The sequence below is a fragment of the Ochotona curzoniae genome, unplaced genomic scaffold, assembly GCF_017591425.1.
Source record: "Ochotona curzoniae isolate NIBS_2020 unplaced genomic scaffold, NIBS_Ocur_1.0 contig_1014, whole genome shotgun sequence".
NCBI classification, from domain to species: Eukaryota; Metazoa; Chordata; class Mammalia; order Lagomorpha; family Ochotonidae; genus Ochotona; species Ochotona curzoniae.
Window position 1 is genome coordinate 52,843,243 of NW_024464920.1, and position 24,038 is coordinate 52,867,280.

The following is a 24,038-nucleotide window of genomic DNA, read 5'->3' on the forward strand; positions in this document are numbered from 1 at the left end:
CTGCAGACCCACACAGGGTAACTGCCTGCACCCCATTCTGGGGGTACACCCCCAATACTCAGAAGCACTGAGACCTGGGGGTCTCTCCAAGAACTCACAGGACACAGCTGACCAAACCCAGGCCAGGCCCTCTCCTAGAGGGTAGGCAGTGAGGGGGGCTCACAGAACAGGGTAGACATGGAGGGAGATTGCCGTGGAGGCCCCCAACCGGCACTGGAGCCAGGCCTATGCCTGCCACCGACTCCCACAGGGCCCACTTCAAGACCAGTGCTGTGCCTGCAGCCCCTGGGAGCCCAGCCGAGCAGCAGAGTGAAAAAGACAGGTATATTTGATTTACAATAAACAAGATTTACAAAAAGGGGTGGGTGGTTCCAATGGAGCTGTCCCCAGCCCCCCAGACCCAGTGGGGTCTCCAGGTCAGCCTGTCTGACAGGCTGAGCCCAGGACCTCCATCTGCTGGGCCCCGACGTCTGACGTCCAGCGTGACCTTGGAGGTGGGGCCGGGCAGTACTCCAGTCCATGGGGGCAGTGGGTGAGGTCGGGAAGGCATTGTACCGCTGGTGGTCAGCTCTCCTCCTGCTGGGCACTCGCCCTGGGAGCTGAGGGCCCCCCTCCCAGGGGCCCTGGGTGTCCAAGAGGCTGCTGGTGTGAGGGGAGGCCGGCCCCAGGGGCCCGGTGCGGTGTTGTAAGGCACATTTGCGAGTCACTCAGTGTTCACACAGAGTCCCGGCACTGGCTCCTGGCACAGGGCTCGTAGAGGCAGCTGCCAGGTGTACGGCGCCCTCTGCAGGCACCCGGCACCTCTGTAGGGAGCGGGGCTCAGCCACTTGTGTGCTGTCTGGCCCCTCGGGCCCTTCCCTGGGCACCTGTGCCAGAGCAGAGGCGGTAAGTAGCTGGAGGTCAGAGGTCTGTGACCTTGTTCTCGAGTGCGGCCGCAATCTGCTGCAGGCGGAAGGCCAGCTGCATCTTCTGGGCAGCTGGGTCTTCCTCCAGGGCGTTGATGATCTGGGGGAAGGTTCCAAGGTTGAGACCACAGCCCAGGAGGGGCTACTGGGGGCCCCCCCGACCCTGCCTCCGGGAGTCCTACCTCATCATAGTACTTCTGTGTGTACTGGTAGAGCTGGTGCAGCGCCACAAGGGTGTTAAGTGAGTCTGTGTGGGCCTAGGGGAACAGCAAAGCCGGCAAAGGTGAGGGACAGTCCAGGGGACAGTGGGAGGGCCGGGGGGACAGCAAGGGCCAGAGGCCAGTCAAGCCTGGGGGATAGTGAGGGACAGTGTGGGGCACCTGCACCCCAGCGTGACCAGCCTCGACCGCACTGGCCGCCCTTCAGGGGGCTCTTACCCGGGAGATCTCGGCCAAGTGTGTGTTCATGTCCTGGTCGCTGACCTGCACCATCTGTCGGATCCCCTTGTAGTAACTGCGGGGGAGGGGTGGTCACAAGGGCAGAGGGAGGGGAGAATCTGCCCAGGACCCCCCCTGCTGCTGCAGGGCCCTCCTCCCCAGCGAGACCCCAACCTGGCCTGCAGGAGGGCGGCACTTACTCTTCTACCATCTTCTTGTAGGTGGAGATCTCCTTGGCATAGAGCAGCTTGTTGCTGGGTGAGTCCTGTGGGGGGGACACAGTACAGTGACACAGGGACCGGGAGGGGCGACTTGGGAGACACAGGGTGGCATGGGGGTGACACGGGGCCGGTGTGGGGGTGGCTCAGCCTGCCGTGCTCAGGACTCCACGCGCTCATCCAGTCGGGGTGGGAGCTGGTGGAGGGCAGCAGCAGGAGCCGTTACTCAAGGCCACTGGGCATCCGTAACCTCATTCGCAGGCCCTGGGAGACGAGCGGCTTGCAGAGGGGCCTGCGTCCCAACCCTGCCCACCATCTATGTCGGAGGCCTGGAGAGCCCCAGCTCCCAGGCTGGCCCCGTGCCCAGCCCAGCTGCTGCAGGCACTGGAAGTGAACCACCCGGGGGGATTTCTCCTCCTTGGACAGGCCGTGTGGCACGGCAGGTCATGTCACTGCTTAGGACATCCATGTGGCGAATGCCAACGCTGGTGTGTCTCCTGGCACAAGGCTGCCCTGCACCCACCCAGACCTCGCACTGACGGGCTGGGACCTACATGCTCGGGTCCCAGCCACCTGGAAACCTCCCTGGCTCTGTCCTGGCTGTTGGGGCGCCTGGGGTTATTGCAGTGGAAGGAAGCGCTTATTCCCTCTGTGTAACCTGCCTTACAAATAAAAACCTCAAGCTATGTCTTGTTACCTTGTTATCTGCAGCAAACTCAGCCCCCAGCCATGTGCAGGACAGGCCCCCATGCCAATCCAGCCTCAGCATGCAGACTGTCCACCCATGGCCCCGAGCCAGCCCCACCACTCACACGGCTCAGCTTGTGCTCTGTGCGCGTGCAGGCATCCATGAAGGTCTGTGCAATGACTGACAAGGACGCGTCCACCACCTCGTGGACATGCACGTCGAAGATGAAGTGTGGGTTCTTGAGGATGTTCACCCAGAACCTCAGTGGCAGGCTGAGGCAGAGCAGAAGAGGCAAGGGGGACTAGAACCATTAAGGCATCACAGCAGGGGTGCAGGCCCAGGAGGCAGGGGGGCAGGGCTGAGGCTGGGGCAGGGCTGAGGGCCAGGAGGCAGGGCAGCAGGGCGGAGGGGCTGAGGCAGGTGAGGGCCAGGAGGCAGGGCGGCGGGGCTGAGGGTGTGGCCCACACCTGTTGGTCTTCCAGATGTGAATGGTGTCCTCGTCCCGGATGTCATGCTTCTCTGCCTGCTCATCCAGGAAGTCAAAGAAGTATTTGACAGCAGGGGGCACAGCATTCCGGGGCGCCAGCACGCTCTGGAAGAAGTCGTCCACAAACTGCTGCAGTGTGCCCTGTGGGGGGGCAGCGGCCATGTGAGGCGTGAGGCACGGCAGCTCTCTGGGCAGCTAGCACTGTGCTAGGCCCACCCCAAGGGGCAATGCCAGCACCGTGCTCCACCCGCCCTGAGGGCCACTGTCCCCCGCCCACCTTGACGGACAGCAGCCGAGTCAGGTAGATCTCGGTGATGGCCTTGGTCCGCTCCTTCTCCTTGACGCTGCCACGCTTGCTCTTGCCTTCCTCCACCTCGTCTGCTGGCCGCACCAGGTGCCACACACGGTTCTCCTCCTCCAGCAGCGCGTGGCCTGCAGCAGGGAGTGGGCAGGCCCTGAGTGTGAGCAGACCCCATGGGGCAGCGGGGGGCCGCGAGGGTCCGAGGGCCGGGGCAGAGGGACTCACGCTCCCCGGGGAGGTCCTGCTGGCTGTCCTCAGGCTGCTGGGAAACGCCCACCTTGGAGAGGATGAGAGTGGCCCCGTCGCGGACCTGGGAGCAGAGTCAGGAGGTCAGAGGGTGGGCGGCACTCGGCCGGAGCCCTGCCCTGTGCAGCACCCCCGTCGCACGCTCACGTTGTAGTGCATCAGTGTGTTGATGCGCTTCCACCGGCCGTCCCGCTGCGACGTGAGGTCCAGGTCGGACAGGATCTGGGCTGTGGACCCAGGCCGCCACTCTGTGGGAGGACAGAGCAGGCTCCTGGGACCCTCTGGCGTGGCCACTCCCCTGAGCGTGGCATCCAGGGGGTGGTGGGCACACTCACCGAGGACCACGCTGTCTGGCCTGGGCCAGCAGGAGCAGGGCTGCGTGCGGTACACCTGGTCAATGATCTTTTCCTTCACCTGGGAGATGGTGTCACAGTTGAGGACCTTGACCGGGATGGCGTCCACGCCTTCGTCCTGGACAATCACGCTCACCGTCTGCAGGTGGGCACAGGGTGTGAGGGGGAACCAGGCTCACACAATCCTGCCTGCGCCCCTCGTGTGTGTCTACAGCGCAGCACACTCCGAGCTTAGAGGGCTACACCACGCACAGGGACAGAAGGCAGGACCCTCCCCATACCAGCCAAACCCCACTGCCCACCCAGCAAGGACGCACTCCACAGTCGGCCCCTGCCCACCCAGCAGGGACGCACTCCACAGTCGGCCCCTGCCCACCCAGCAGGGACGCACTCCACAGTCGGCCCCTGCCCACCCAGCAGGGACGCACTCCACAGTCGGCCCCTGCCCACCCAGCAGGGACGCACTCCACAGTCGGCCCCTGCCCACCCAGCAGGGACGCACTCCACAGTCGGCCCCTGCCCACCCAGCAGGGACGCACTCCACAGTCGGCCCCTGCCCACCCAGCAGGGACGCACTCCACAGTCGGCCCCTGCCCACCCAGCAGGGATGTGCCCTGAACCTACCAGGGGCGCATACTCCACATCGTCCCCCAGCAGCCCCGTGTCGTTGAGCGTGTATTTGGCTTTCTTCAGCACAGCGTCCACCGGCCCCTTCTCCACCTGGTGCTTAATGGCCTTGAAGAGCTTGTACAGGGGCTCGCCCGCACTGTCCTGCAGAGCAGGGACCAACATGGGTTCAGGAACAGGGAAGACCACACCCTGTGGACCCAGACGCCCACCCCTGCCCGTGGAACCAGATGCCCATCCCCTGCCCAGGGACACCCACCCCCTGCCTGTGGACCCAGACGCCCATGCCCTGCCCATGGACCCAGTGGACCAGACGCCCATTCCCTGCCCAGGGACACCCACCCCCTGCCCGTGGACCCTGTGGATCCAGACGCCCACCCACTAGAAGCCTGTGGACCCAGATGCCCAACCCCCCCACCCGTGTACTCAAACGCCCAACTCCTGCCCGTGGACCCTGTGGACCCAGACACCCACCTCCTAGGGGCCTGCGGAGCCAGATGCCCAACCCCCTGCCCATGGACCCTGTGGACCCAGACACCCATCCCCTGCCCATGGACCCCATGGACCAGACGCCCATTCCCTGCCCAGGGACACCCAACCCCTGCCCGTGGACCCTGTGGACCCAGACACCCACCTGCTAGAAGCTCGTGGACCCAGATGCCCAACCCCCCACCTGTGTACTCAAACGCCCACCCCCTGCCCGTGGACCCCGTGGACCCAGATGCCCAGCCCTGCCCGCGGACCCACCCGGAGGTACTGGTACAAGCAAATGGACATCCAGTTGGACAGCATCCTCTCCACCACCGTCTCAGACCTGCGGACCAAGTGTGTTGTTCAAGGGACCGTCTCAAGCATGCACTTGGCTCCTCCCGGCCCCAGGTGGACTCCTCCTCCAGCCCAGCTGGGGTCCACTCACCTGCGAAGCATGAGTTTGGGGTTCTTGGCCACCACGTACTGCTCCATGAGCTCCAGGAAGAGCGTGCGCATGATGTCTGTGTAGTACTCCAGCTTCCCGTGCAGAGCCACCGTCAGCAGCGACGCAAAGTACACCTTGGCCCGCGCCGAGAACTCCCGCTGGTTCTCCAGGGTGTGGATGAACTGTGGGGTGGCAGGTCAGCTTCGGGCCCCGGCCCCCGAGCTCCCTCTCCGTCCCGCCCGACCTCGCCCCAGCTCACGTTGATGAGGAAGGACTTGCTGTTAAGCAGGTTGGAGAACTGGTAGAGGGCTTGCTCCACCGCAGGCCGCCGTGACTCAGGGATGTCCAGCTTGCCCGTGATCATCACGTCCTTGTCGCCATCCTTGGAAGGCAGGAAGAAGACGCGGTCGGTGTAGGTCTTGTAGTCCAGCACGGGGATGCCCGCCTCGTGGACGTCGTTGGTCTGGTCTTCCATCTCGATCATCAGGTCTAGGGGCGGGGGCGAGTGAGTGCAGTGCCCCGCCCTCCGGCCCCACCCTGCCCCACCCCTGCACCAGTCCCCCCCTCCACCAGCCCTGCCCACTCACCCGTGAACTCCTTCTTGCAGCGGTCTCGCACGCTCTCCTCCAGCCCCTCCAGCTGTGAGCGAATCTTCTCATACTCGCGCTCCGCCTGCTGGCTCTTCCTCCTGCAGCACAGGCAAGCGGGCTGTGGGCAAGTGGGCTCACACGCGGCCCTGGTGGGGTCTCCTGCATAGGGTGGGGCCTCACCAGTAGCAGTAGACAGACACAGCGATGACAGCGACCATGGGCACCATGACCAGTGGCAGGATGAGGCTGAGTGGCGCGTCACTGACACGCGTGTCATACTCCACGCGGCCTAGCACCCATTCCCGGGAGCCAAACTTGACCTGTGCGGGGGTGGGGGGCAGACAGCGAGTGCAGGTAAATTCAGGCAGGTGGTCTGCATGTCCCACCCAGCCCACGGCTGCCACGCCTCATCCCTCCCTGTGGCCCCACCTGCCCCTCTGTGCACGCTCAGCGAACTTGAGCAGGTCGTGGAGTGTCCCGCCCAGCCCGCGGCCCCCGCCCCCCCTACAAACGCACGATGAACTCGGGCAGGTTGTGTGCCGTGTCCCGCTTCTGCCGCCGTTTGGGTGGGGGCTGCACCTCTGGGGGCTCGCAGTATAGGTCTGTCTCGGTCAGCGTCTTCATGACGCAGCGCTCGGCGCCCACGAAGGCCTCGGCCTCCTGCAGCGTCATCGCCTTATTCAGATTGGTGCCCTGAAGGGGTGCGGAGGTCAGCGGCCTGGGTGCCATGAGGGGTACCCTGCCCCACCCCGCTCCGAGTCCTCCTTACCCGGGCGTGGATGAGTTTGTTGACCTGCTTCTTCACGCCACCTGTGAAGTTCTCAAAGGTGGGGTCGGCCACGTACTCGAAGGCGCCAGCGTTGGTCCTGAGCAGGGCACGGTGCCCATCCATTTGGATCAGCACCGTGAGGTTGTAGGCCTCGGGTTCCTCGGGCACGGCCGGTGACAGGAAGACCACCTTGGTGTCGTTGTGGAACACGTACTCGGTGCCCATGACCTGCAGGCCAGTCCCAGCCATTAGCCCTGGGGCCAGGGGCCAGCGCAGACCCCGCCTACCAGTCTAGGCACACACGGACCGTCACGGGCTGCAGAGGCCCTGCCTCCCGTCGCTGTCCCCAGGACTGCAGGGGCTCGGCGATGACCACCATGGCGAAGTTCTGGATCAGGCTGAAGCCCTGCCCGGTGACGTTGATGCTTCTGCCGCCACTGCGGGAGGGGGAGGGGAAGGTGGCGTCTTTGAGGGTGCCTGGCCAGCTCCAGGGCACAGGCCCTGCCCTGAGCCCAGAGGTCGTGTCCTCTGGCAGAAGCGGCAGGGTGGGGAATGAGCAGGAACCGAGTGACCAAACTGCTGGCCAGCCTCCCCCAGGATGGGCCAGCTGCCGTAGGAGACCGTACCTGACGAAGCTGCGCAGGGGCTCAAAGGAGTGCACCACAGGGTTCTCGCGATAGGTGAAGGTGGCACCCATATTGGGTACCAGGGAGCCCCCATAGGAGATCTGAAGGAGAACCTCGCCCAGCATGGTCTGGGGGCCGGTGACACACTGCAGCTGGGCCCCGAACTTGGTCCTGGCCAGAGAGGTGCTGGTCAGTGGGGCAAAACCCTCCCCCACAGACCCGGGGCCATGCCCCCATCGGAAGGCAGGGAGAGGCCTGAAGTGACACCCACACTTTACAAGGGACGTTGCTGAGAATCACCCGCACGTCCTCCTCGGAGCCTGTGTCCAGGTGCGTGCCGCTGATGGTCAGTGTGGTACCACCCGCCTGTGGTCCCTGCTTGGGCTCCACGCTGAGGGGCTGAGGCTGCTGCAAGAGCAAAGGCCAGCGGGGGTCAGGGCTGCTGACCCCGCCGTCCCTGGATGCAGCACGAGGCAGGGCTCCCATGCCCGCCTTCCCTGGGCAGTGGCCCAGATTCAGCAGCAGAGCCCCGAATTCATAGCTGTAAGGCTGGTGTGCCCATGTTTACCTGGTAGGTGAACTGGACGTCGGGTGGTGAATGGCCGAGCTTCCCACTGACATCCACTTCGACACCCCCTGTGCACGGTGCCTCTGCTGCGCCAATCACACACACGATCCTGTGGACAGGAGGGTCCCCAGGCACTGCCCACGCAGCCCCTCGCGCCCCTGGGACAGGAGGGTCCCCAGGTACCGCCCACGCAGCCCCTCGCGCCCCTGGGACAGGAGGGTCCCCAGGTACCGCCCACGCAGCCCCTCGCGCCCCTGGGACAGGAGGGTCCCCTAGCACTGCCCATATGAACACGGGTTTGTACTGTACTATCCCAGTGTTGGCCAGAACCTGGCGGCGAGGCACAGCGTCCACTCACCGGGTGGACACGGAGTACCGTTTGGGCTCAAAGATGCAGTCCAGGCCAGCCACAGTGACCTTCCTGACATCATCTGCTCTGATGCCCAAGTTGGAGCCAAAGATGGTGACGCGGATGCCCCCACCCAGAGGGCCAGTCTGGGGCTGGATCTGCAAGAACAGAACCCAGTGAGGCGGGGGTCCAGCAGGCTGAGGCACGGGGGTGGGTGAGGGCCAGCAGGGCAAGGCTCACCCTGGTGATGGCGGGCGGCGGGCACTCGGACGTGGCGTTGCTGCACAGGGCCTCGTACACACACCTGCCCTGTCCGCCGCACCACACACACCTGTAGGCGGGGTCGGCGGCCAGGCACAGGCTGCAGTCGCTGCGGCCGAAGGAGCAGTTGTAGAGGGTCACTGTGGAGGGGAGCTGCTCGGTCAGCTGGCGGGCCAGTCGGCAGGAGCACCCAGTGCCCCGCGGCCCGCTCCCGACCCCACCCACCTCGCAGCCGGCTGTCGATGTTCTTGCCGTATGACTTGACGTACAGGTGCAGGGGCAGCGTCTCGTTGGCGTCGTGGGACAGCTAGGGGGACGGGTGGGGATGCTATGCTTCATGCCTCATCATTAGGGACAGGAAGCAGGGAACTAGACCCTCAGTTCAGAGGTGGACTGAGCTCTGACCGGGACCTCCTATCAGCACTTCCAGAGTTCAGGGTCCCCCGAGAGCCCCAGGCCCAGCAGCCCGGTCTGCAGCCTACCTTTGGAGTTCGGAAGGAGAAGGTCCCTCTCTCCTGCATGGTCACTGGCTCCTCAAACTTCAGCAGGTCGCTGCCCACATATAGGGAGGAGCCCTGTGGACAGCAGTCAGAGCCTGGCCTCCGAGGCACGTGACCTCCCCAGCCCTGACCCTGCTGCCCACTCGGGCTGCTCCCACCCACCTCCACCATGGGAGGGGCTCGGCCCCTGCCCTGGCCCCCAGTGTGTCCTAAACGCTGCACCCCTACAGGCTGGGTCCTGACTCAGGGAGGACAGTGGTGGACACCCAAGCCTCTCCCCACCTTCACGGTGTCCAGATTCTTGCCCTGGAAGGTCACGTCGGTCTCATAGTTCATGGGGACCACCAGAGGACTGGGGTCCAGGAACTGTGGGCAGTTGTCCTCCTAGGAGAACACGGTTGGCAGGGAGTGGCTCCAGTGGCTACCCCCAGTCCCCAGCCTATACCCCTCGCAGTAGCCCTCACCATGTGGGCTCGCACAATGCCGTCCTCAGGGTTGGGTGAGGCCTCACGGCACTCATGGTAACGCAAGTCCCACTGGCAGGTCCAGCGGTTGCTGGCACAGGAGATGCACCTGAAAAAGTGGTCATGAGTGAGACAAGGTGGAGGGTGAGGGCGTGGCCAGGGATGGAGTGGCGCGGGGCAGGCCAGGGACCAGGCCAGGGATGGGTGTGCCAAGGGGCATGGCCACGGTGGGGGTACTCACGGGAGCTTCTCCACGAGGCTCATGGCCTCCCGGCAATCATAGAATGGGTATGTGTGGAAGGTGAGGGAGACATTGCCACGTCTAAACAGGAGCTGGATGGTCATGGCCACGTGGTCTGGGGAAGCAGGAAAGGGGGTCAGGGCAGGGGACAAGGGATGCTCAGGGACCGGCTGAGGACAGGGCTGTGTGGTCCCCAGGACCTGTGGCCAGCCCAGGCTGGGCTCCCACTCTGCCACCATACCCTGACCTGCCTCTCACCGGGGCCCTGCTGCTCTGGCCTCATCACTGTGTCCTCACAGTCCCCAGTACAGGAGACAGGGGCCAGTCCTCACAGTCCCCAGTACAGGAGACAGGCCTGCCAGTCTCCAGCTGGACAGCAACCCTTGCCCTCAGCCTCGGCTTTGAATGTGCAGCCCTTGCCTTCCTGGAACAGCCACATGGCTGGGGGCAGGATCCTCTGGAGTCACCAGGCGCCCCGCCCCACGTCCTCACCCTCGCCGGGCTGCGTGCTGGGGATGCTGCTGGGCGAGTTACAGATGACGGTGTCGCCCTCCACGCGGGCGGGGTGTGGTGGGGGCTCCCCAAACAGGCACAGCAGCTCGTCGTCGGCGCTCAAGGCAGGGAGGGGGCTGACAGTCAACTGCACCTGCAAGAGGGCTGGCAGCTGACCCGGGGCCCTCACCGAGCTGATGTCCTGCCCCACCCCGCTCCCTGCTCCCTTCACCCCACATTTGATTCTGCCAGGTAAAGTCTGGGCCTGCTCTGGACATGGGCACAGCGCCCCCATTCGAGGGTTCGGCATCCAACAACCAAGTCAGAAGGCAGACGGTCACCTCCAGCCCTGTCCCACTCCTGCCCCCCACCCTCCCCACAACCCTGTGTGCACCTCCCCCTGCGCCCGCCGGCTCATGTTCTGTGGCTGCACATCAGCGACAGTCACGCAGGTCTTGTCCCAGCTCCACAGCCAGTGGCCAGTCTCCTCGGCCCGGGGACACTCGGTCCTCCTGGTGCATCTGCAGGGGGAAGGGGCAGCCTCAGCCCTGGTCTCCCCTAGCCCTGGGCCAAGATCCTGCAACCCCACGCGAGCTCACCGGCCCTCGACGACACACCAGCCACAGTAGGGATCCTGGGAGTCGCGGCACTGCGCGCAGGTGGAGTAGCTCAGACACTCCTGCACCGGCAGCCGGAACACCTGGGGATGCAGCCAGTAGAGTCCCAGGTGCACATGCCTCTGGGACCATGAGCCCAACTGTACTTCCGTGACCATGTGGCTTCCAGCACAGACCCATTGCCCGTGCTCCCTGAGGGGACGCCTGTGCCCCTGGTGCTCTGAGGGACGCTCGGCCCCTCACAGGCAACACCCTGAGATGCCACTGCAGGCCCAGCCTCCTGCGCTCGCCCTGGGTCACCCAGCGCACCTTGTCCTGCGTCATGGCGTACAAGCTGGCCAGGTCCCCTGACAGCACAAGGTCCTGTTTGATCCTCCTGTTGAGCTCCACAACAATGGAGCCGTACTCTGTGGAGGTGCCGTCCGGGGCAAGGTACACCTGTAGGAAGAGAGGCAGGGCTGTGAGGGAGTGGCCTGCCCCACTTGGAGGGACTCCAGGGACCTCACTGCCCCTGTGCGGCCTCACCTTGAGGATGCGACCATCGGAGGTACCCAGGAACGCAACCGTGTGGCCATTCTCTGCAGTTACCACGACAGCTGTCAAGTTCAGGCCACCCCGCAGCAGCACAGCTGTGGCCGTGAGTCCGTCCCGGCTGCCCAGCGGGTAAGGCAGATGCTCCGAGCCACATGGGAAGTTCTTGCTGGCTTCCTACAGACCACAGTGTCAGTGGGCCAACGTAGATATCCCCACCATGTTCCCCTCAGCCCCAGCACACAGGGCCTTCAACGTCACCAAGAACGAGGGCCATGCAGCAGGGACCCCGGGCACTATGCCCGAGCCTGTGAGAATATGCCTAGGACACGCACTCGCCCCAAACTCTGACAACACCCCTAGAACACACGAATGAACTAAGCTCACAAGAACACATCCAACACATACATGAAGGTCAAACCCTGATAACACGCCAGGACACACACAGACCATGGACATGAGAACACGCCAGGACACACACAGACCAAAGACATGGGAACACGCCAGGACACACACAGACCAAAGACATGAGAACACACACAGACCAAGGACATGAGAACACGCCAGGACACACACAGACCAAGGACATGGGAACACGCCAGGACACACAGACCAAAAACATGAGGACATACACAGACCAAGGACATGAGAACACGCCAGGACACACACAGACCAAGGACATGAGAACGCGCCAGGACACACACAGACCAAAGACATGAGAACACGCCAGGACACACACAGACCAAAGACATGGGAACACGCCAGGACACACACAGACCAAAGACATGAGAACACACACAGACCATGGACATGAGAACACACCAGGACACACACAGACCAAGGACATGGGAACACGCCAGGACACACAGACAAAAACATGAGGACATACACAGACCAAGGACATGAGAACACGCCAGGACACACACAGACCAAGGACATGAGAACGCGCCAGGAGACACACAGACCAAAGACATGAGAACACGCCAGGACACACACAGACCAAAGACATGAGAACACACACAGACCAAGGACATGAGAACACGCCAGGACATACACAGACCAAGGACATGAGAACACACCAGGACATATACAGACCAAGGACATGAGAACACGCCAGGACACACACAGACCATGGACATGGGAACACACCAGGACACACACAGACCAAAGACATGGGAACACACCAGGACACACAGAACAAAAACATGAGCACACACCAGGATACACACAGACCATGGACATGGGAACACACCAGGACATACACAGGCCATGGACATGAGAACACACCAGGACACACACAGACCATGGACATGAGAACACACCAGGACACACACAGATCAAAGACATGGGAACACGCCAGGACACACAGAACAAAAACATGAGCACACACACAGACCATGCACATGAGAACATACCAGGACACACACAGACCAAAGACATGAGAACACGCCAGGACACACAGAACAAAAACATGAGCACACACCAGGATACACACAGACCAAGGACGTAGGAACTCCGTAAACACCTGTGACACATACCGGCCCGTGGCTGCCACACTGTATCTCGCCATGGAAGGGCTTGTAGAAGTTGTCGCGGCCCACATCTGTGCCTTTATAGCAAGCCTCGCGGGCGGCCTTCATCTTGGCATGGATCTTATCCAACGGGAACAGGCAGAGGCCAGCCCCAGGTCCTCCAGCACCACCTCGGCCGTCCCTGCTGAAGACGGCATACAGCACACTACCAGCATCCGTCGTGGCCACTGAAGCTGCCAGACACGTGCCGAGGGCAGGAGCCTGGGGCTCGCTGGGGTCATGGCACTGCAGGTCCAGCTCCAGGTATGAGTAATAGAATAGGTCCTGCTTGCACATGCGTGCCAGCAGTGTGTGGTTGCGGGCTGGGTGCTTGTCCTGCTGGTTGAAGACAAAGAAGACGTAGGACCCGTCCTCGAACGCCGCCACAAACTGCTGTGTGCTGGTGGACAGGTACCCGGCCTTGAAGGTGGCATGGTCCGTATAGGCCTCAAAGGCCTCCCGGCCCTCGGCCCGATCCAGCAGGCGGGTGCTCACAATGATGCCGTTGTCGTGTGGGCCATTGCCCTTGCCCACGAACAGCACGCGCTCCCCATCGGGGCCTGCTGTGGTCACCAGCCCCACAGTGGCTACGGTCTCATCATTGCTGGCCACGAAGGACTTCTCGCCACTGCTATCCTCATAGAAGAGGCGTGTGGAGACGTTGCTGAGGGCACGTAGGGCACAGATCCCTTTGAAGAGGCTACCACACTCCACCAGGCGCTGGCCAGGGGGGTCCAGCAGCAGCAGCTGATTCACGTTGTCAGTTGGCACAGCCTCATGGCACTGGCTGGCCTCGATGGGCGGCGTGCACTTCTTGTTGTCCAGCTCTGGGCCTGTGACCGCCTTCTGCTGTAGCTCCAGGTTAGCACTCAGCTGGTACAACGCATTCACTGCTCCCACGTATACCACGCCAGACGCCTTATCCACTGCCAGGTGGTTTAGTTCTGTCTCGCTACGGAAGCTGAGGTGCCGCAGGCTAGAGCCTGGGCATGCCAGTCCCAGCACAGTCAGTGCCCAGAGCTGCAGAGCCATCACCCCCCAACAACCTACAGGAAGAGGGAGGCGTCAGGGGAGCCCCAAAGGCCCACAGGGGCCGGGGCTGCAGTGCAACTAGCAAAGCTTGCACCTACCATCCCATATGGGCACTGTTTCATGTCCCAACTGTTCCACTTACAACCCACCTCCCTGCCATTGCACCTGGGGAAGCAGCAGAGTGCTTGGGTCACTGCACTCACGGCAGAGACCCGGGTGCAGCTCCTGGCTTTGCACTGGTCCAGCTCCAGTCACTGGGGGTCATGTGGAGATTGGACCAGCTGGTGGAAGATACCATCTCTCTCTTCCTATTCCTCTGTAACTCTGACTCAAAAATAAACATGAAAAACACACACATGCACGCATGCACTCACACACACGCACGCACACACCAGAGGGCTGTGAACCTGGAACAAGCAGGAGAATCCAGCTCCAGGTCTGGCGCCTCAGGGATCTGGAAAACTATTTCCTGTCCTGCTTATTCACTTGCAGCCCAACCAGGGCAGAGCACGGCCACTCCACACCTGGTCTGTCCCACCAGGTCCCCACGCTCCTGCAAGGCCAGCCCTGAGGCAACACAGCTATGTGGCTAGGAAGTCTCAGGGCACCTGCTCCCTGCCCTCTGACCCCTTCAACACGGCACAGGGCTCAGGCCGAGGCCAGTGGACAAACTGCACGCAGGAGCAACGGGGCTGCATCATGTCCTGCACCCGACTCTGAGCAGGACATGTATGCGGCCTTTGGGAGCAGCTCACACACCCCTGGGGACAGCCCTCTTCGCCCTGCCTATGCCCTTCCTGGGACACAGAGCCAGGACCCAGGAGGGATCCTGAGGGCTTGGGTCCAGCAGCCAGAGAACGCTGTGTGCAGCACTGTGCTAAGACCGTGCGCATCCATGTCTAACCCAACAATGTGACCCTGCATGTGCATGGCAGGGCTGGGTGCAGGGCCTCCCCATGGAGCAGGATCCACTGGTGCAGCATGCACACCTTGGGCCCAGGAACAATGGCAGGTTGCCCACTCCATTTCTCTCCAGGGACCCCAGCCTCTCCCAGTACCCCTTTCATGTTCACTGGGGTCTGCTCGGCATGCCCCGGGGTGAGCTCCGTGCAGGCTCTGGGTAAGCCTGCTCCCTGGGACAGGTGCCTGTCACTCCTGCAAGCCTGCTTCCTTCTTCCCTTGTCCCCCAGGCAGCCCTGCCAGGGCATGCCTGCCTCGTCTCAGCCGCACCCTGCTGTCTGCCCAGACTCTCCATGGGGAAAGAGAAAGGCGGAGCTTGCCCAGTGGCCCGGTTCCCCGGGGAACCCCCTCCCCCCAGAGTGCCTCAGCCTTCTCCGCTGCACTGGACTCAGTCCTTGCCCAAACCCTGGGGACACAGGCCAAGGAGCTCACCTATAACTGGGCAGTGCCCAGAGCAGGGGGGTTCTTTCCAGCCTAGACGGACATGCAGGGCCCTTTTCTCTTGCCGGGGTACCTGCCGCAGCAGGTCATCTCCAGGCCACATCCCAGCAGCACCAGGGCTGCCAGGCAGCTCAGTCCCTTCCAAGCCTGTCCTCCCAGCCCCGCCCACTGGGCTGCGCCAGCCACAGGGAGCCCGGAATGAATGGAATGTCCTGGGCCCCGGGAGGGGAGGTGGGGGGGGGTAGCATGGGGGTGGGGCACCAGCCTGACGGGCAAGGGGACCCTATATGTCCTCAGACCATTTGTGTCCATCCTGCCACCTCCACCCCAGAGCAGGCACAGCCTGGATCCAAGATCCTGCCAATCTTGGCAGCACTGACCCTGGCTCACCCGGGAGGGCAGAGGGACCCCCCCCCAAACACACACCAATCCTAGATCCCCAGGCAAGCAGGAGGGGCAGACTCTGTCCAGGGGTGGAGGTTCCTGAGGGGTAAGTGCTGTGTCCACAGGTAGAGGCTCCCTGCACTTCCTGGACAAACAGACCTAGGCACCCTGCCTGCCAGGCAGGGAGCAAAGGGCCACACACCTGGCGGCCAGCTCAGCCCCGGGCAACAGGGCAGGAGGCGCCAGGGACAGCCGCCGGAGCTTCCGGCCACTGGAGTTCCTGGAACAGGCGGGCGGGCAGCCGGCGCTTCCTGTTTTGAAATCTGGCCTGGGACCCCCACTTACAGGGCTGGTGGGGGATTTCCTCCAGGCCCTCTTCCCAGCTCAGTTTGGAGGTACACTTCTGAGAAGCCCTATAAACTCGGACGTCTGCACAGGCACCTCCCCACCACACCAAATCCCAACCCTATGACCCAAGCAGAGCTGGCCTCCAGGGAAGCAGGGTCCAGCATGGCTCCCCAACATCGGAAGAGGGTGGAGGGGGCAAGTCTTCCCAGGGTCACCATGAGCTGCCCTGGGAGCCCTCCTCCTTCCAGTTCACCCTCTGTCCTTCCCCTCAGGGCCAGGCTGTGGGAGTGGCTCAGGCCAGACAGGGTCCCAAGGACATGAGCAGGGCAGGCCCAAGGCTCTTGGCACCTCCCCGGGTAAGGCAGCTACTCACCAGGCCTCTGTGTCCCCATCAGGCTCTGCTCCTCGCTGCCGGCATCCACACTGCCTGGGAAGCGAAGGAGAGGCAGGAGTCACCATCATTTTGGCCAGTACCCACTGTCCTCTGCCCACCGGACCCCATCTGGTGCCTGCCCTCTCCAGCCCCCCAGCCCAGCTCAGGGCCAGGGACTGCTTCTTACAAAGAGCCTGCTACTTTGATTGAAAGAAATGGAAAGAACTGCTTTCTGAAAGGCACCAGTTCTGCCCCTTGAACTTTTACTCACCTGTATTAACTTGTTACTCGGCTGTGTTAACTTGCGCAAGTTACTTAACTTCTCTGTGCCTCATTCCCCATCTGTGAACCGAGAAAGTAGAAAGTAGCGAGTGAGCGCCCTCGAAAGCCACCGGAGGGCTACACTGTAGCAGCATCAGCCCGGTTGCTATTTCCTCTCCAACACTGCAGAGGGAGGGGCTGGGCCAACGACACCCACCTTCTCCCACAGAGTTCTGCCCCATCCCACACTGTGGGCACTGGCACAGGCAGGTCGGGGTCTGTGCCCACACCAACACAGCCCAAGCCTAGTGCAGCTCCACCCCATGAATCCAACAGCCCTCACCTGACCCTGAAGTTAGGATGGCTCTGAGTGGGGGTCATTTCATACTCAACAGCCTCTGTGAAAGCAGGGGCAAAGGGGCCCACGGGGAGGCCAGACCACTCCGCCTCCAGCTGTGCTGGCTGCAAAACCCCAGCCCCACCTCTTCCTCTGGGCACCCCTTCAGCTTCTCAGCAGGCTGTCCTCCACAAGTCAGGAGCCAGGAGTCAGGCAGGTGACACGGGGTTCCCTGGCATGTGCCCGAGCCCCGCGCCCCTGGAGCCCACCAGGAGAGATGGCAGCCCCAGGCTCTGCGCAAGGTGGATGGGGTGAGCAGTGAACCCCCCACGCCACACCCAGATAACAGGCTCCTCCAAACCAGTGCCTTCCACAGACTGAATCAGCCCCAGCCAACTCCACAATGCCCAACCTGCCTTACCCTCGCTCCTGCCCCAACACCAACTCTGACCCTGGGGCAGGGTAGACCCCTCTCCTGGGTATGGAAGATCTAAGCTGTGAAGTGACGGATGTTGCTACAGCCAGTGGCCAAAGCCCAAGCCCCTCAGGACCACATCCTGCTGGCCTCTGTGTCGACCCACCAGCTGCCCGCAGCACAGCTCACCTGTCCGGAATATGCCCTGTCTGTGCTCCAAGACCCAGCCAAGTTCCACCCCTGCCCATGTGTCCTCAGAGTCCAGTAAATCCGCCAGGTGTGCCTCGTGGCGGGTTCTCAAGTGACCAACACCTGAGGAACTACCCACAGGACCGAGACTCCCCATCTCCGGGGCACCCCAGCCTGCCCACGTCCTCCCCTGGGGAGCAGAGGGAGGGGCACTATATTCTGGGGTTAGTCTCTCTCTCGGACTCAGGGAAATCAAGGCAAGTCGACCGCAGGAGGCAGGCCTTGTCCCTGCTCTGCGGAATGGAGGCCCCACCAGCATTCCGTGGGCACCGCGCCACGGGTCTCAAAGGCAGAGCCGCCCGTGCTCAGGCCGAGCAGGTGGCACAGTGGGCTCGAAACCAGCCACGCACGCACGCACACAGGCGCGGTGTCTCCAGCTTTTCCAAAACAAACGCCGGGCAGAGGCGGCGGGCGGGGGTGCGCGGAGCCCCTTGCCCTTCCGGTCGTTCCGGCTGCGGACACAGCGCGGTAGCCCGGCCACGCGCGCAGGCCGGCCCAGGCCAGGAGGCGGCGGCCCCGGTGTGGGCGGAGAGGGGCGCCCCAGGCGGCAGAGCCACTCGGGCGCGGGCCGAGCGCCACCCCCACCTCCGACGGCTGCGGTCCTCGGCCGCCGCCTCCCGCGCCCTCCCGCGACCCCGCCACCCCGCGCCCGGGGCGCGCACCTGGAGAGGACGCGGAGACTCCCTCGGCTCTCGGCCCGGCCTCTCCGGGGACCCCAGGAACAATGTCGGCGGCGGCGGCGACGCTCACGTGACGCGGGGAGGCGTCCCCCGGGAGCGCTCACCTGTGTCAGGAGCCCGGAGCGAACGGCCACTCCCGCGGTTCTCCCCGCCCAGGACGGGGCAAGGCGCGGGGCAGCTCCGCCCCTGCCCAGGCCCTAGGGCCGGAGCCCGGGGCACCGGCCGCCTCGCCCCCGCCCTGCCGGACCCCCGCAGACCTGGGAGCAGGGGTAGGGCACAGGGCTCCTGGGACACAGTGACATCACCCCGCGGCGGCCTCCCAGGACCCAGGGCCAAGGACCCTGCCCATCCACCGACCCCGGCAGGTGGCGACAATGAGGGCGCAGCCCAGGGCTCAGGCTGCGCCCCAAGGCTGTCCACTTGACTTCCGCACTCCAGGTTCTGGTTGCCCGCTGCCAGCCCCCATGGCTCCCTCCCCTGGGCTCTCATCACCCTCCTACCAGCCCCACGTCCCCACCTCTCACAGCACAAGGCCCAGGTCACCCTTGACCCGACTCTCCTCTGAGTCTGCCCCAGCCCCCTTCCTCCCTTGGTGCCAAGTACTCTGCGGTTCCCATGGCGCTTCCCCCTCCATACCCGGAACACAAGATGAGCTTTCCCCAGTTCTGCAGCTCTTCCCCAAGCATCCCAGGCTGCAGACACTTCCCCCAGCAAGGCTGCCGCCCCCCACTCCAGCCTCTCCCTGTCCACCTGGGCCTGCACACAATCCTGCAGGCTGTGGCTCCCAGAGGACCCGAGCCAGCCGGCTGAGGTGGACTGGAATTGAGGGCTGGACAAATCTTCCAGCCTCAACCGAGACCTGTGTGCACCCACCCTGCTATCCCTTGCCTCGGAGTGCCCCCAACCTGGCCGGCTAGCCAGAGGCCAGGTCCCAGCTGGCTGCTGCCAGCCTGCGCAGCCTGGGGCTCAGCAGGCTGCAGCTGGCCCAGAGCCCCCATCCTAGAGCCAGGGACGGGCGGCAGGGGGTAGGGCAGGTTGGGTAGAGGCAAAGCGAGGAAAGAGGCAGCAAAGCTGTAATCTCCCTGTCATGTCAGCCCAGCAGCGCCTCAGCGGTCACCCCAGCCCACCTCCCCCATCACAGCTGAACCCTACAATTAGCTTGGGGCGCTGCACCACGCCTGTGCCTGCCATCTTCCCACGTGACCACACGTGGGCAAGTGCTCTCAGCTGTGATGCCGGGGAGCCGGCCAGCCGGTGCCATCAGGACTGAGCCCACGGGCCACCCCCGACTGGGCGCCGTCAGGACTGAGCCCACGGGCCACCCTCACCAGCTGCTCTGGAGCCTTGGAAAGTCCCAGTCCTGGGCCTGATGCACGTGCTGCTGTGTAGCTGCAGGGGGCTGGGCTGCCTCCAGTGTCCTGTCCAGACTGAGTCTGTGGCCAGCAGGACACAGGTCACCAGAAGCACTGGACAGGATGGAGTCCAGGCCGAGGGTGGTACAGTGGGCAGGCAGGGGTTTCCCAATGAGGAAACTTTCCAGCTTAGGGTGGGGGCAGGGCAGAAGGCAGGAGGCTGGGAAACAGGAAGGGGCCAGGATCTGAGCTGCTGGGGGGGGGGGGGGGGGGTACCTAGCCTCTCTGCAAACACTCTGGAAGGGTCCCCAGCCCCTCCTTCCAGTCTGTTCCATCCAGCAAGGAGCTGACAGCTGGGGTGGCACAGGCAAAGCCCTGGCCAGGCAAGGAGCCTCGGGCTGGAGCCCTCCGGGGCATCTACTGCTGGGTCCTAAGACCCCTCAGAGCTGCCCTGAGAGCAGACCCTGATGGAAGACAGTGAGGAGGCCAGGACCCTAGACCCCCACCAGCCTGGGAGAACCTCTGAGGAAGGCCCCTGAGTGGGGCTGGCTGCTGAAGTCCCTCCCTTCTACCACCTGCCCTTCACCCCTGCCAAGTGGCCCAACTCAACTCAAAATAGCTTCTCCCACCTGCTGAGTGGACAGAAGGCAGCCCTGGCGCCGGGTGGGTGAGGCAGGAATGGGGAGTGGGAGCCTCAGCTGAGGGGTAGGGGAGCCGAGAGCCCGTGCATCCTGCTGCCCCCCAGGTGGCCCCTGTGCTCACCCCCCCCAGATGCACAGCTGGAACATTTCTGCCCCAGTCACTCAAGCTGCCCGTGGCGTGTCCTGCTGCCCACCTCCCGCCAGCTTTTGGTGCCCAGTCTGGGGCTTGGGGGCTCCCTCCTCTCACAGTGGTTGCCCAGGATCCCATTGTGCCCCCAGCATGGACCCCATGAGGTACTGCAGGCCTGTGCTGGTTCAGGGCCTCCCTGGAAGCACAGGGGAGACCTGCCTCTTCCACTAGACACAGCACTGCTAGGTTGGGGGCACAGGAGGACCAGAGGAGGCTGGCTCCCAATGGGGAACCACATGGGGCCATGAGGGCCTAGGAGGAGGGTGCGGCACTCCAGCCAACTCTGTCCCCAGGCCAGGCCCCACATCCTGGGTCACCAGCCAGTCCACAGGGACACAACACCCCCCCATCACACAAAGGCGGCTAGCCACAAAAAAGGCAAGAGGAACCAGGCTGGGGTATGAACAGGGGCTGAGCAGAGGGGCATGCCCTGCACCCCCCTGTCTCCCAACCAGCTGCGTGCTGCAAGAGGACAGCCCCCCAGCTGCAGGGAGCACACTTTGCACCCCTATTCCTGCTCCCCCAGCCCTACGTGAGGCTGGGTCCAGAGTTCAGAGGGACAGAGGCTGCTGCAAGGCTTTGTGTGGCCAAGGGAAGGCTCAAGGGCCATGGGGTACACACAGGGGCAACAGAGGCAACGGGCCTGGCATAGGCCACATGGGTGCCCAGGCAGTGGGAACCCTGGCTGGCTGGCAGAAGGGGCTGGGGGAAGCAGGGGCCTGTTTTAGGGATCTGAAACTCCAGAGCGGAAGAAGACAAGGGGAACCACAGGGCCGGGAGAGGGGAGCCAGGGGTTGTGCCCTCCCACCCCCTCAAGCAGGTCCTGACCCGCCCTTCCCAGCCCAAAATTAGTCAGAGGCTCCACCCCACACACAAATAGCTGCTCCCCTTGGAGAGGGGTTCTACCCAGGCCCCCCACCCTCCAGCAACTGCTGAGAGGCCGGCCTGGGTCTGAGCCTCATCAGGACACCTCCCCCCCCCCCCGCCCCTCCCCGGCCCCTGTCCAAGGCTGCAGCCACAGAGGGAAGCTCAGCTCCCAGCCACGAGGCTGGGGCAGAGGCCCAAGGGCGGGCGGGTGTCCCACACCCCAGGAGGAGCTGTGAAGGCACAGCCGCGTCCCGCCCACCCCAGCACGGCTGGGCCAGGCTCCAGTCCCCTGGGTGATCCAGGTCCTGGGGCCTGCGCCATGCAGAGGCTGCAGCTGCCAGCCCACCCAGAGCCTTCCAGTCCCATCTCTTCTGCTTCACCGGGCAGGGCATGGGGACCAGCCCTGGGCCTCCAGCACCGGGCCCCAGCTGCTGGCTCTGCCTGCCCTGTGCAGTCCCCATCCAGGCGATAGCACAGGACCTAGGGACACCCAGGAACCACTTGGGGAGCCAGCTGTGGCCTGTCTCCCCACCTGTGGGATGGGTCAACAGGAGCAGTCCAAGGATAGGGGCTGGGCTATCCGAGGGCCCTCTAAGCAACTGCAGAGAACAGGACAGGGAGCAAGCAAGCCTGAGGCTGACCTAGTGGACACTGCAGTGCTGCCCGACTGTAGACTCTGTCCATATCCCCACCAAGCCCACGCGCGGGAAGCCGGGGGTCCCTGGCTTCCCACCAGGGCAGACACTGGGGCCTCCTCCAATCTGGGGTGACGCATCTCTTCCTGCCCCACCCCCAACCGGTCGGAGCAGCCAGAGGAGGAGGCGCTGCCTGGACTTGCCGGTTCTCCCTTCAGGGTTCTCACCCGCGGCCCGGAAGTGGATCCCTCTCCCACGGCCGCAGGCTGCAGCCCGGGCCCCCCTCGGCGGCTGGACACGGCTGGATAAGCCAAAATAATTCCTTCTTGGCAGGCAGCCGGCGGGGGAGGGGGCCCTCACATTCCAAACCAGTGTTTTTCCCCGTCGGTCACTCAGCTCCCCAGACCTCAGGCAGGGCGGGGAGCCCAGTGTTCCCCGGCTCCTGGTCGTCAGTGGTCTCCACTGTAGCAGCGGGGAACCTGGGCCGGGGCCGCCAGCGACAGGAGACCTGGGAGCGGCTCCGGCCGGCCAGGCCCACCTGTTGGTCCCTGGCTCTGTGCACCCGGGAGCTGACCGAGCCTGCAGGGGCCTGCAAGCTGATTCCCTCCACCGTCAGGGGAGGGGCGGGGTCCTACCGCACCAGCTCCCACCTTCCGAGGGGTCACAGGCGCTGATATGGGACTGCAGCGGGGAGCCCTCCTCATCCCAGCTCTGGCTTCTGCCACAGCAGCTTTCTGGTTTGTTCCTAGCAGCGGGGAACTCGAACTCCGGAGCTCAGACCTTCCCACACAGGAGGCACAAGGCGCCCCGCACCCCTTAGAATGGTCCAACGACCTGGAGACAGAAGCACCTATCCAGGAGGGCTTCCTGCAGGAGGAGGCATCTGGAGGTGCAGTGCTGGTAGCCAAGAGCAAGGCCCAAGCACCGAACACACCCCCCACCCTCCAAGTCCGAGACTTCCTGGGTCCCAGCGCCCACCCGACACGAACCACAAACCGGGAACGGGAGATTTCGCAGGAGGCAGGCTCGTCCCCGGCACCAGCCTATCGCCACCGCACCCGAGCCTGGAGAAGCCCTGCCCTCGCGCAGCAGGGACCACCTCGCCCTTGCGCGGATCTGGAGAGGAGGGGGAACGGGTGCAGCGGGAGGGTCTCGAGCCAGATGAGGCCCGAGGCGGCCCCAAGGGCCACGCGCCGCAGGCCTCGCCCGCCACCTGGAGCAGCGTGGGGCGGGGGCGGCCGGCTGCAGCCCGCGGACCCAGACCACGGCCCAGGCCCCGGCCCCCCTCCGCCCAGCCGCGGCCGCCTCCCGATCGCACGCCAGGGTGCGTCGGGACAGGCGGGGCGGCGCGGATGGTGGCCCACCCCCCAGCCCGGCGAAGCGACCCCGCAGGCCCTGGCCCCAAGCTCGTACCTGCGCGTCGGCCACCGAGGCTCGATGGCGCCCGGGCCGCGTTCGGCGCTGCGCTCTGGCCCGCGCGGCTGCCATGGAGACGGGCCTTTGTGTGGCCGAGGAGGGGCCGGAGCGCGCGGGAGCCGCCAGCCCCGCCCCCGACGGGGGAGGGCGCGGACCGGGGGAGGGGCGGCCGGGGGCGGGGCCGCCTTGCTGGGCGCACCCCAAAGCCCCGGGGCCTAGCTGGGCGCGGTCCCGGCCCAGGTTCCCCGCTGCTAGAGTGGAGAGGACCAGCGACCAGCAAGTGTCCCTCAGCCTGGGGTACCACTTCTGGGGCGGCCGCCCGGGCTGGGGACCGGGACAGCGCCGTGGCCAGGCCGGACTCAAGTCCCTGGACGCACCTGCGGATTCTCAGACTGGCAGGCACCTGCACCCACCCCACCCTGGGCTCTAGCTGGCCACAATGGGCAATTTCTGGGGCCAAGGGTTGTTGGACCTGATCCTCTCCAATTGGCCCCTAACGTCTCAGGGCAGGAGGGCCCCAGGGCTACCCAGCTCCCCAACAGCTTGGCAGAGGATTGTCTGGGAGAGGGGGTTGGGGGCTGGCTGCACCCCCTGGGAGACTAAATGAAGTTCCTAGCTGCCGGCTTTGCCTTGGTGCTGTCCTGGCTATCACCGACCACTGCAGTGTGAACCATCAGATGGAAAATCGGGCACTTTCCTT

The 24,038-nt window shown here is 64.3% G+C and overlaps 1 protein-coding gene across 3 annotated transcripts; it reads right to left on the minus strand.

The window, feature by feature from the left end:
• Positions 1 to 305: 305 nt before the first annotated feature.
• PLXNB2 (plexin B2) lies at positions 306 to 23,416 on the minus strand. Of its 3 annotated transcripts, none has more exons than XM_040987702.1 (38): positions 23,336 to 23,416; positions 16,567 to 16,637; positions 16,296 to 16,349; positions 12,725 to 13,803; positions 11,181 to 11,363; positions 10,965 to 11,093; positions 10,638 to 10,738; positions 10,433 to 10,559; positions 10,039 to 10,192; positions 9,547 to 9,661; positions 9,306 to 9,414; positions 9,124 to 9,225; positions 8,824 to 8,916; positions 8,567 to 8,648; positions 8,321 to 8,481; positions 8,090 to 8,238; positions 7,732 to 7,840; positions 7,435 to 7,571; positions 7,164 to 7,334; positions 6,845 to 6,974; positions 6,538 to 6,765; positions 6,285 to 6,461; positions 5,949 to 6,088; positions 5,766 to 5,866; positions 5,438 to 5,667; positions 5,179 to 5,360; positions 5,010 to 5,076; positions 4,260 to 4,406; positions 3,618 to 3,774; positions 3,430 to 3,530; positions 3,262 to 3,346; positions 3,013 to 3,167; positions 2,716 to 2,876; positions 2,373 to 2,520; positions 1,543 to 1,607; positions 1,343 to 1,418; positions 1,088 to 1,162; positions 306 to 1,005 (listed from the first exon to the last, which is right to left on the minus strand). In XM_040987702.1, the coding sequence occupies exons 3-38, from the start codon at positions 16,312 to 16,314 to the stop codon at positions 901 to 903; spliced, it is 5,550 nt and encodes a 1,849-aa protein (XP_040843636.1). In that variant the 5' UTR covers positions 16,315 to 16,349; positions 16,567 to 16,637; positions 23,336 to 23,416; the 3' UTR covers positions 306 to 900. The 3 variants fall into 3 exon arrangements, with proteins under 3 accessions (XP_040843636.1, XP_040843643.1, XP_040843627.1); XM_040987709.1 differs by lacking the exon at positions 23,336 to 23,416 and adding an exon at positions 19,566 to 19,770; XM_040987693.1 differs by lacking the exons at positions 16,296 to 16,349; positions 16,567 to 16,637; positions 23,336 to 23,416 and adding an exon at positions 15,182 to 16,283.
• Positions 23,417 to 24,038: the final 622 nt, after the last annotated feature.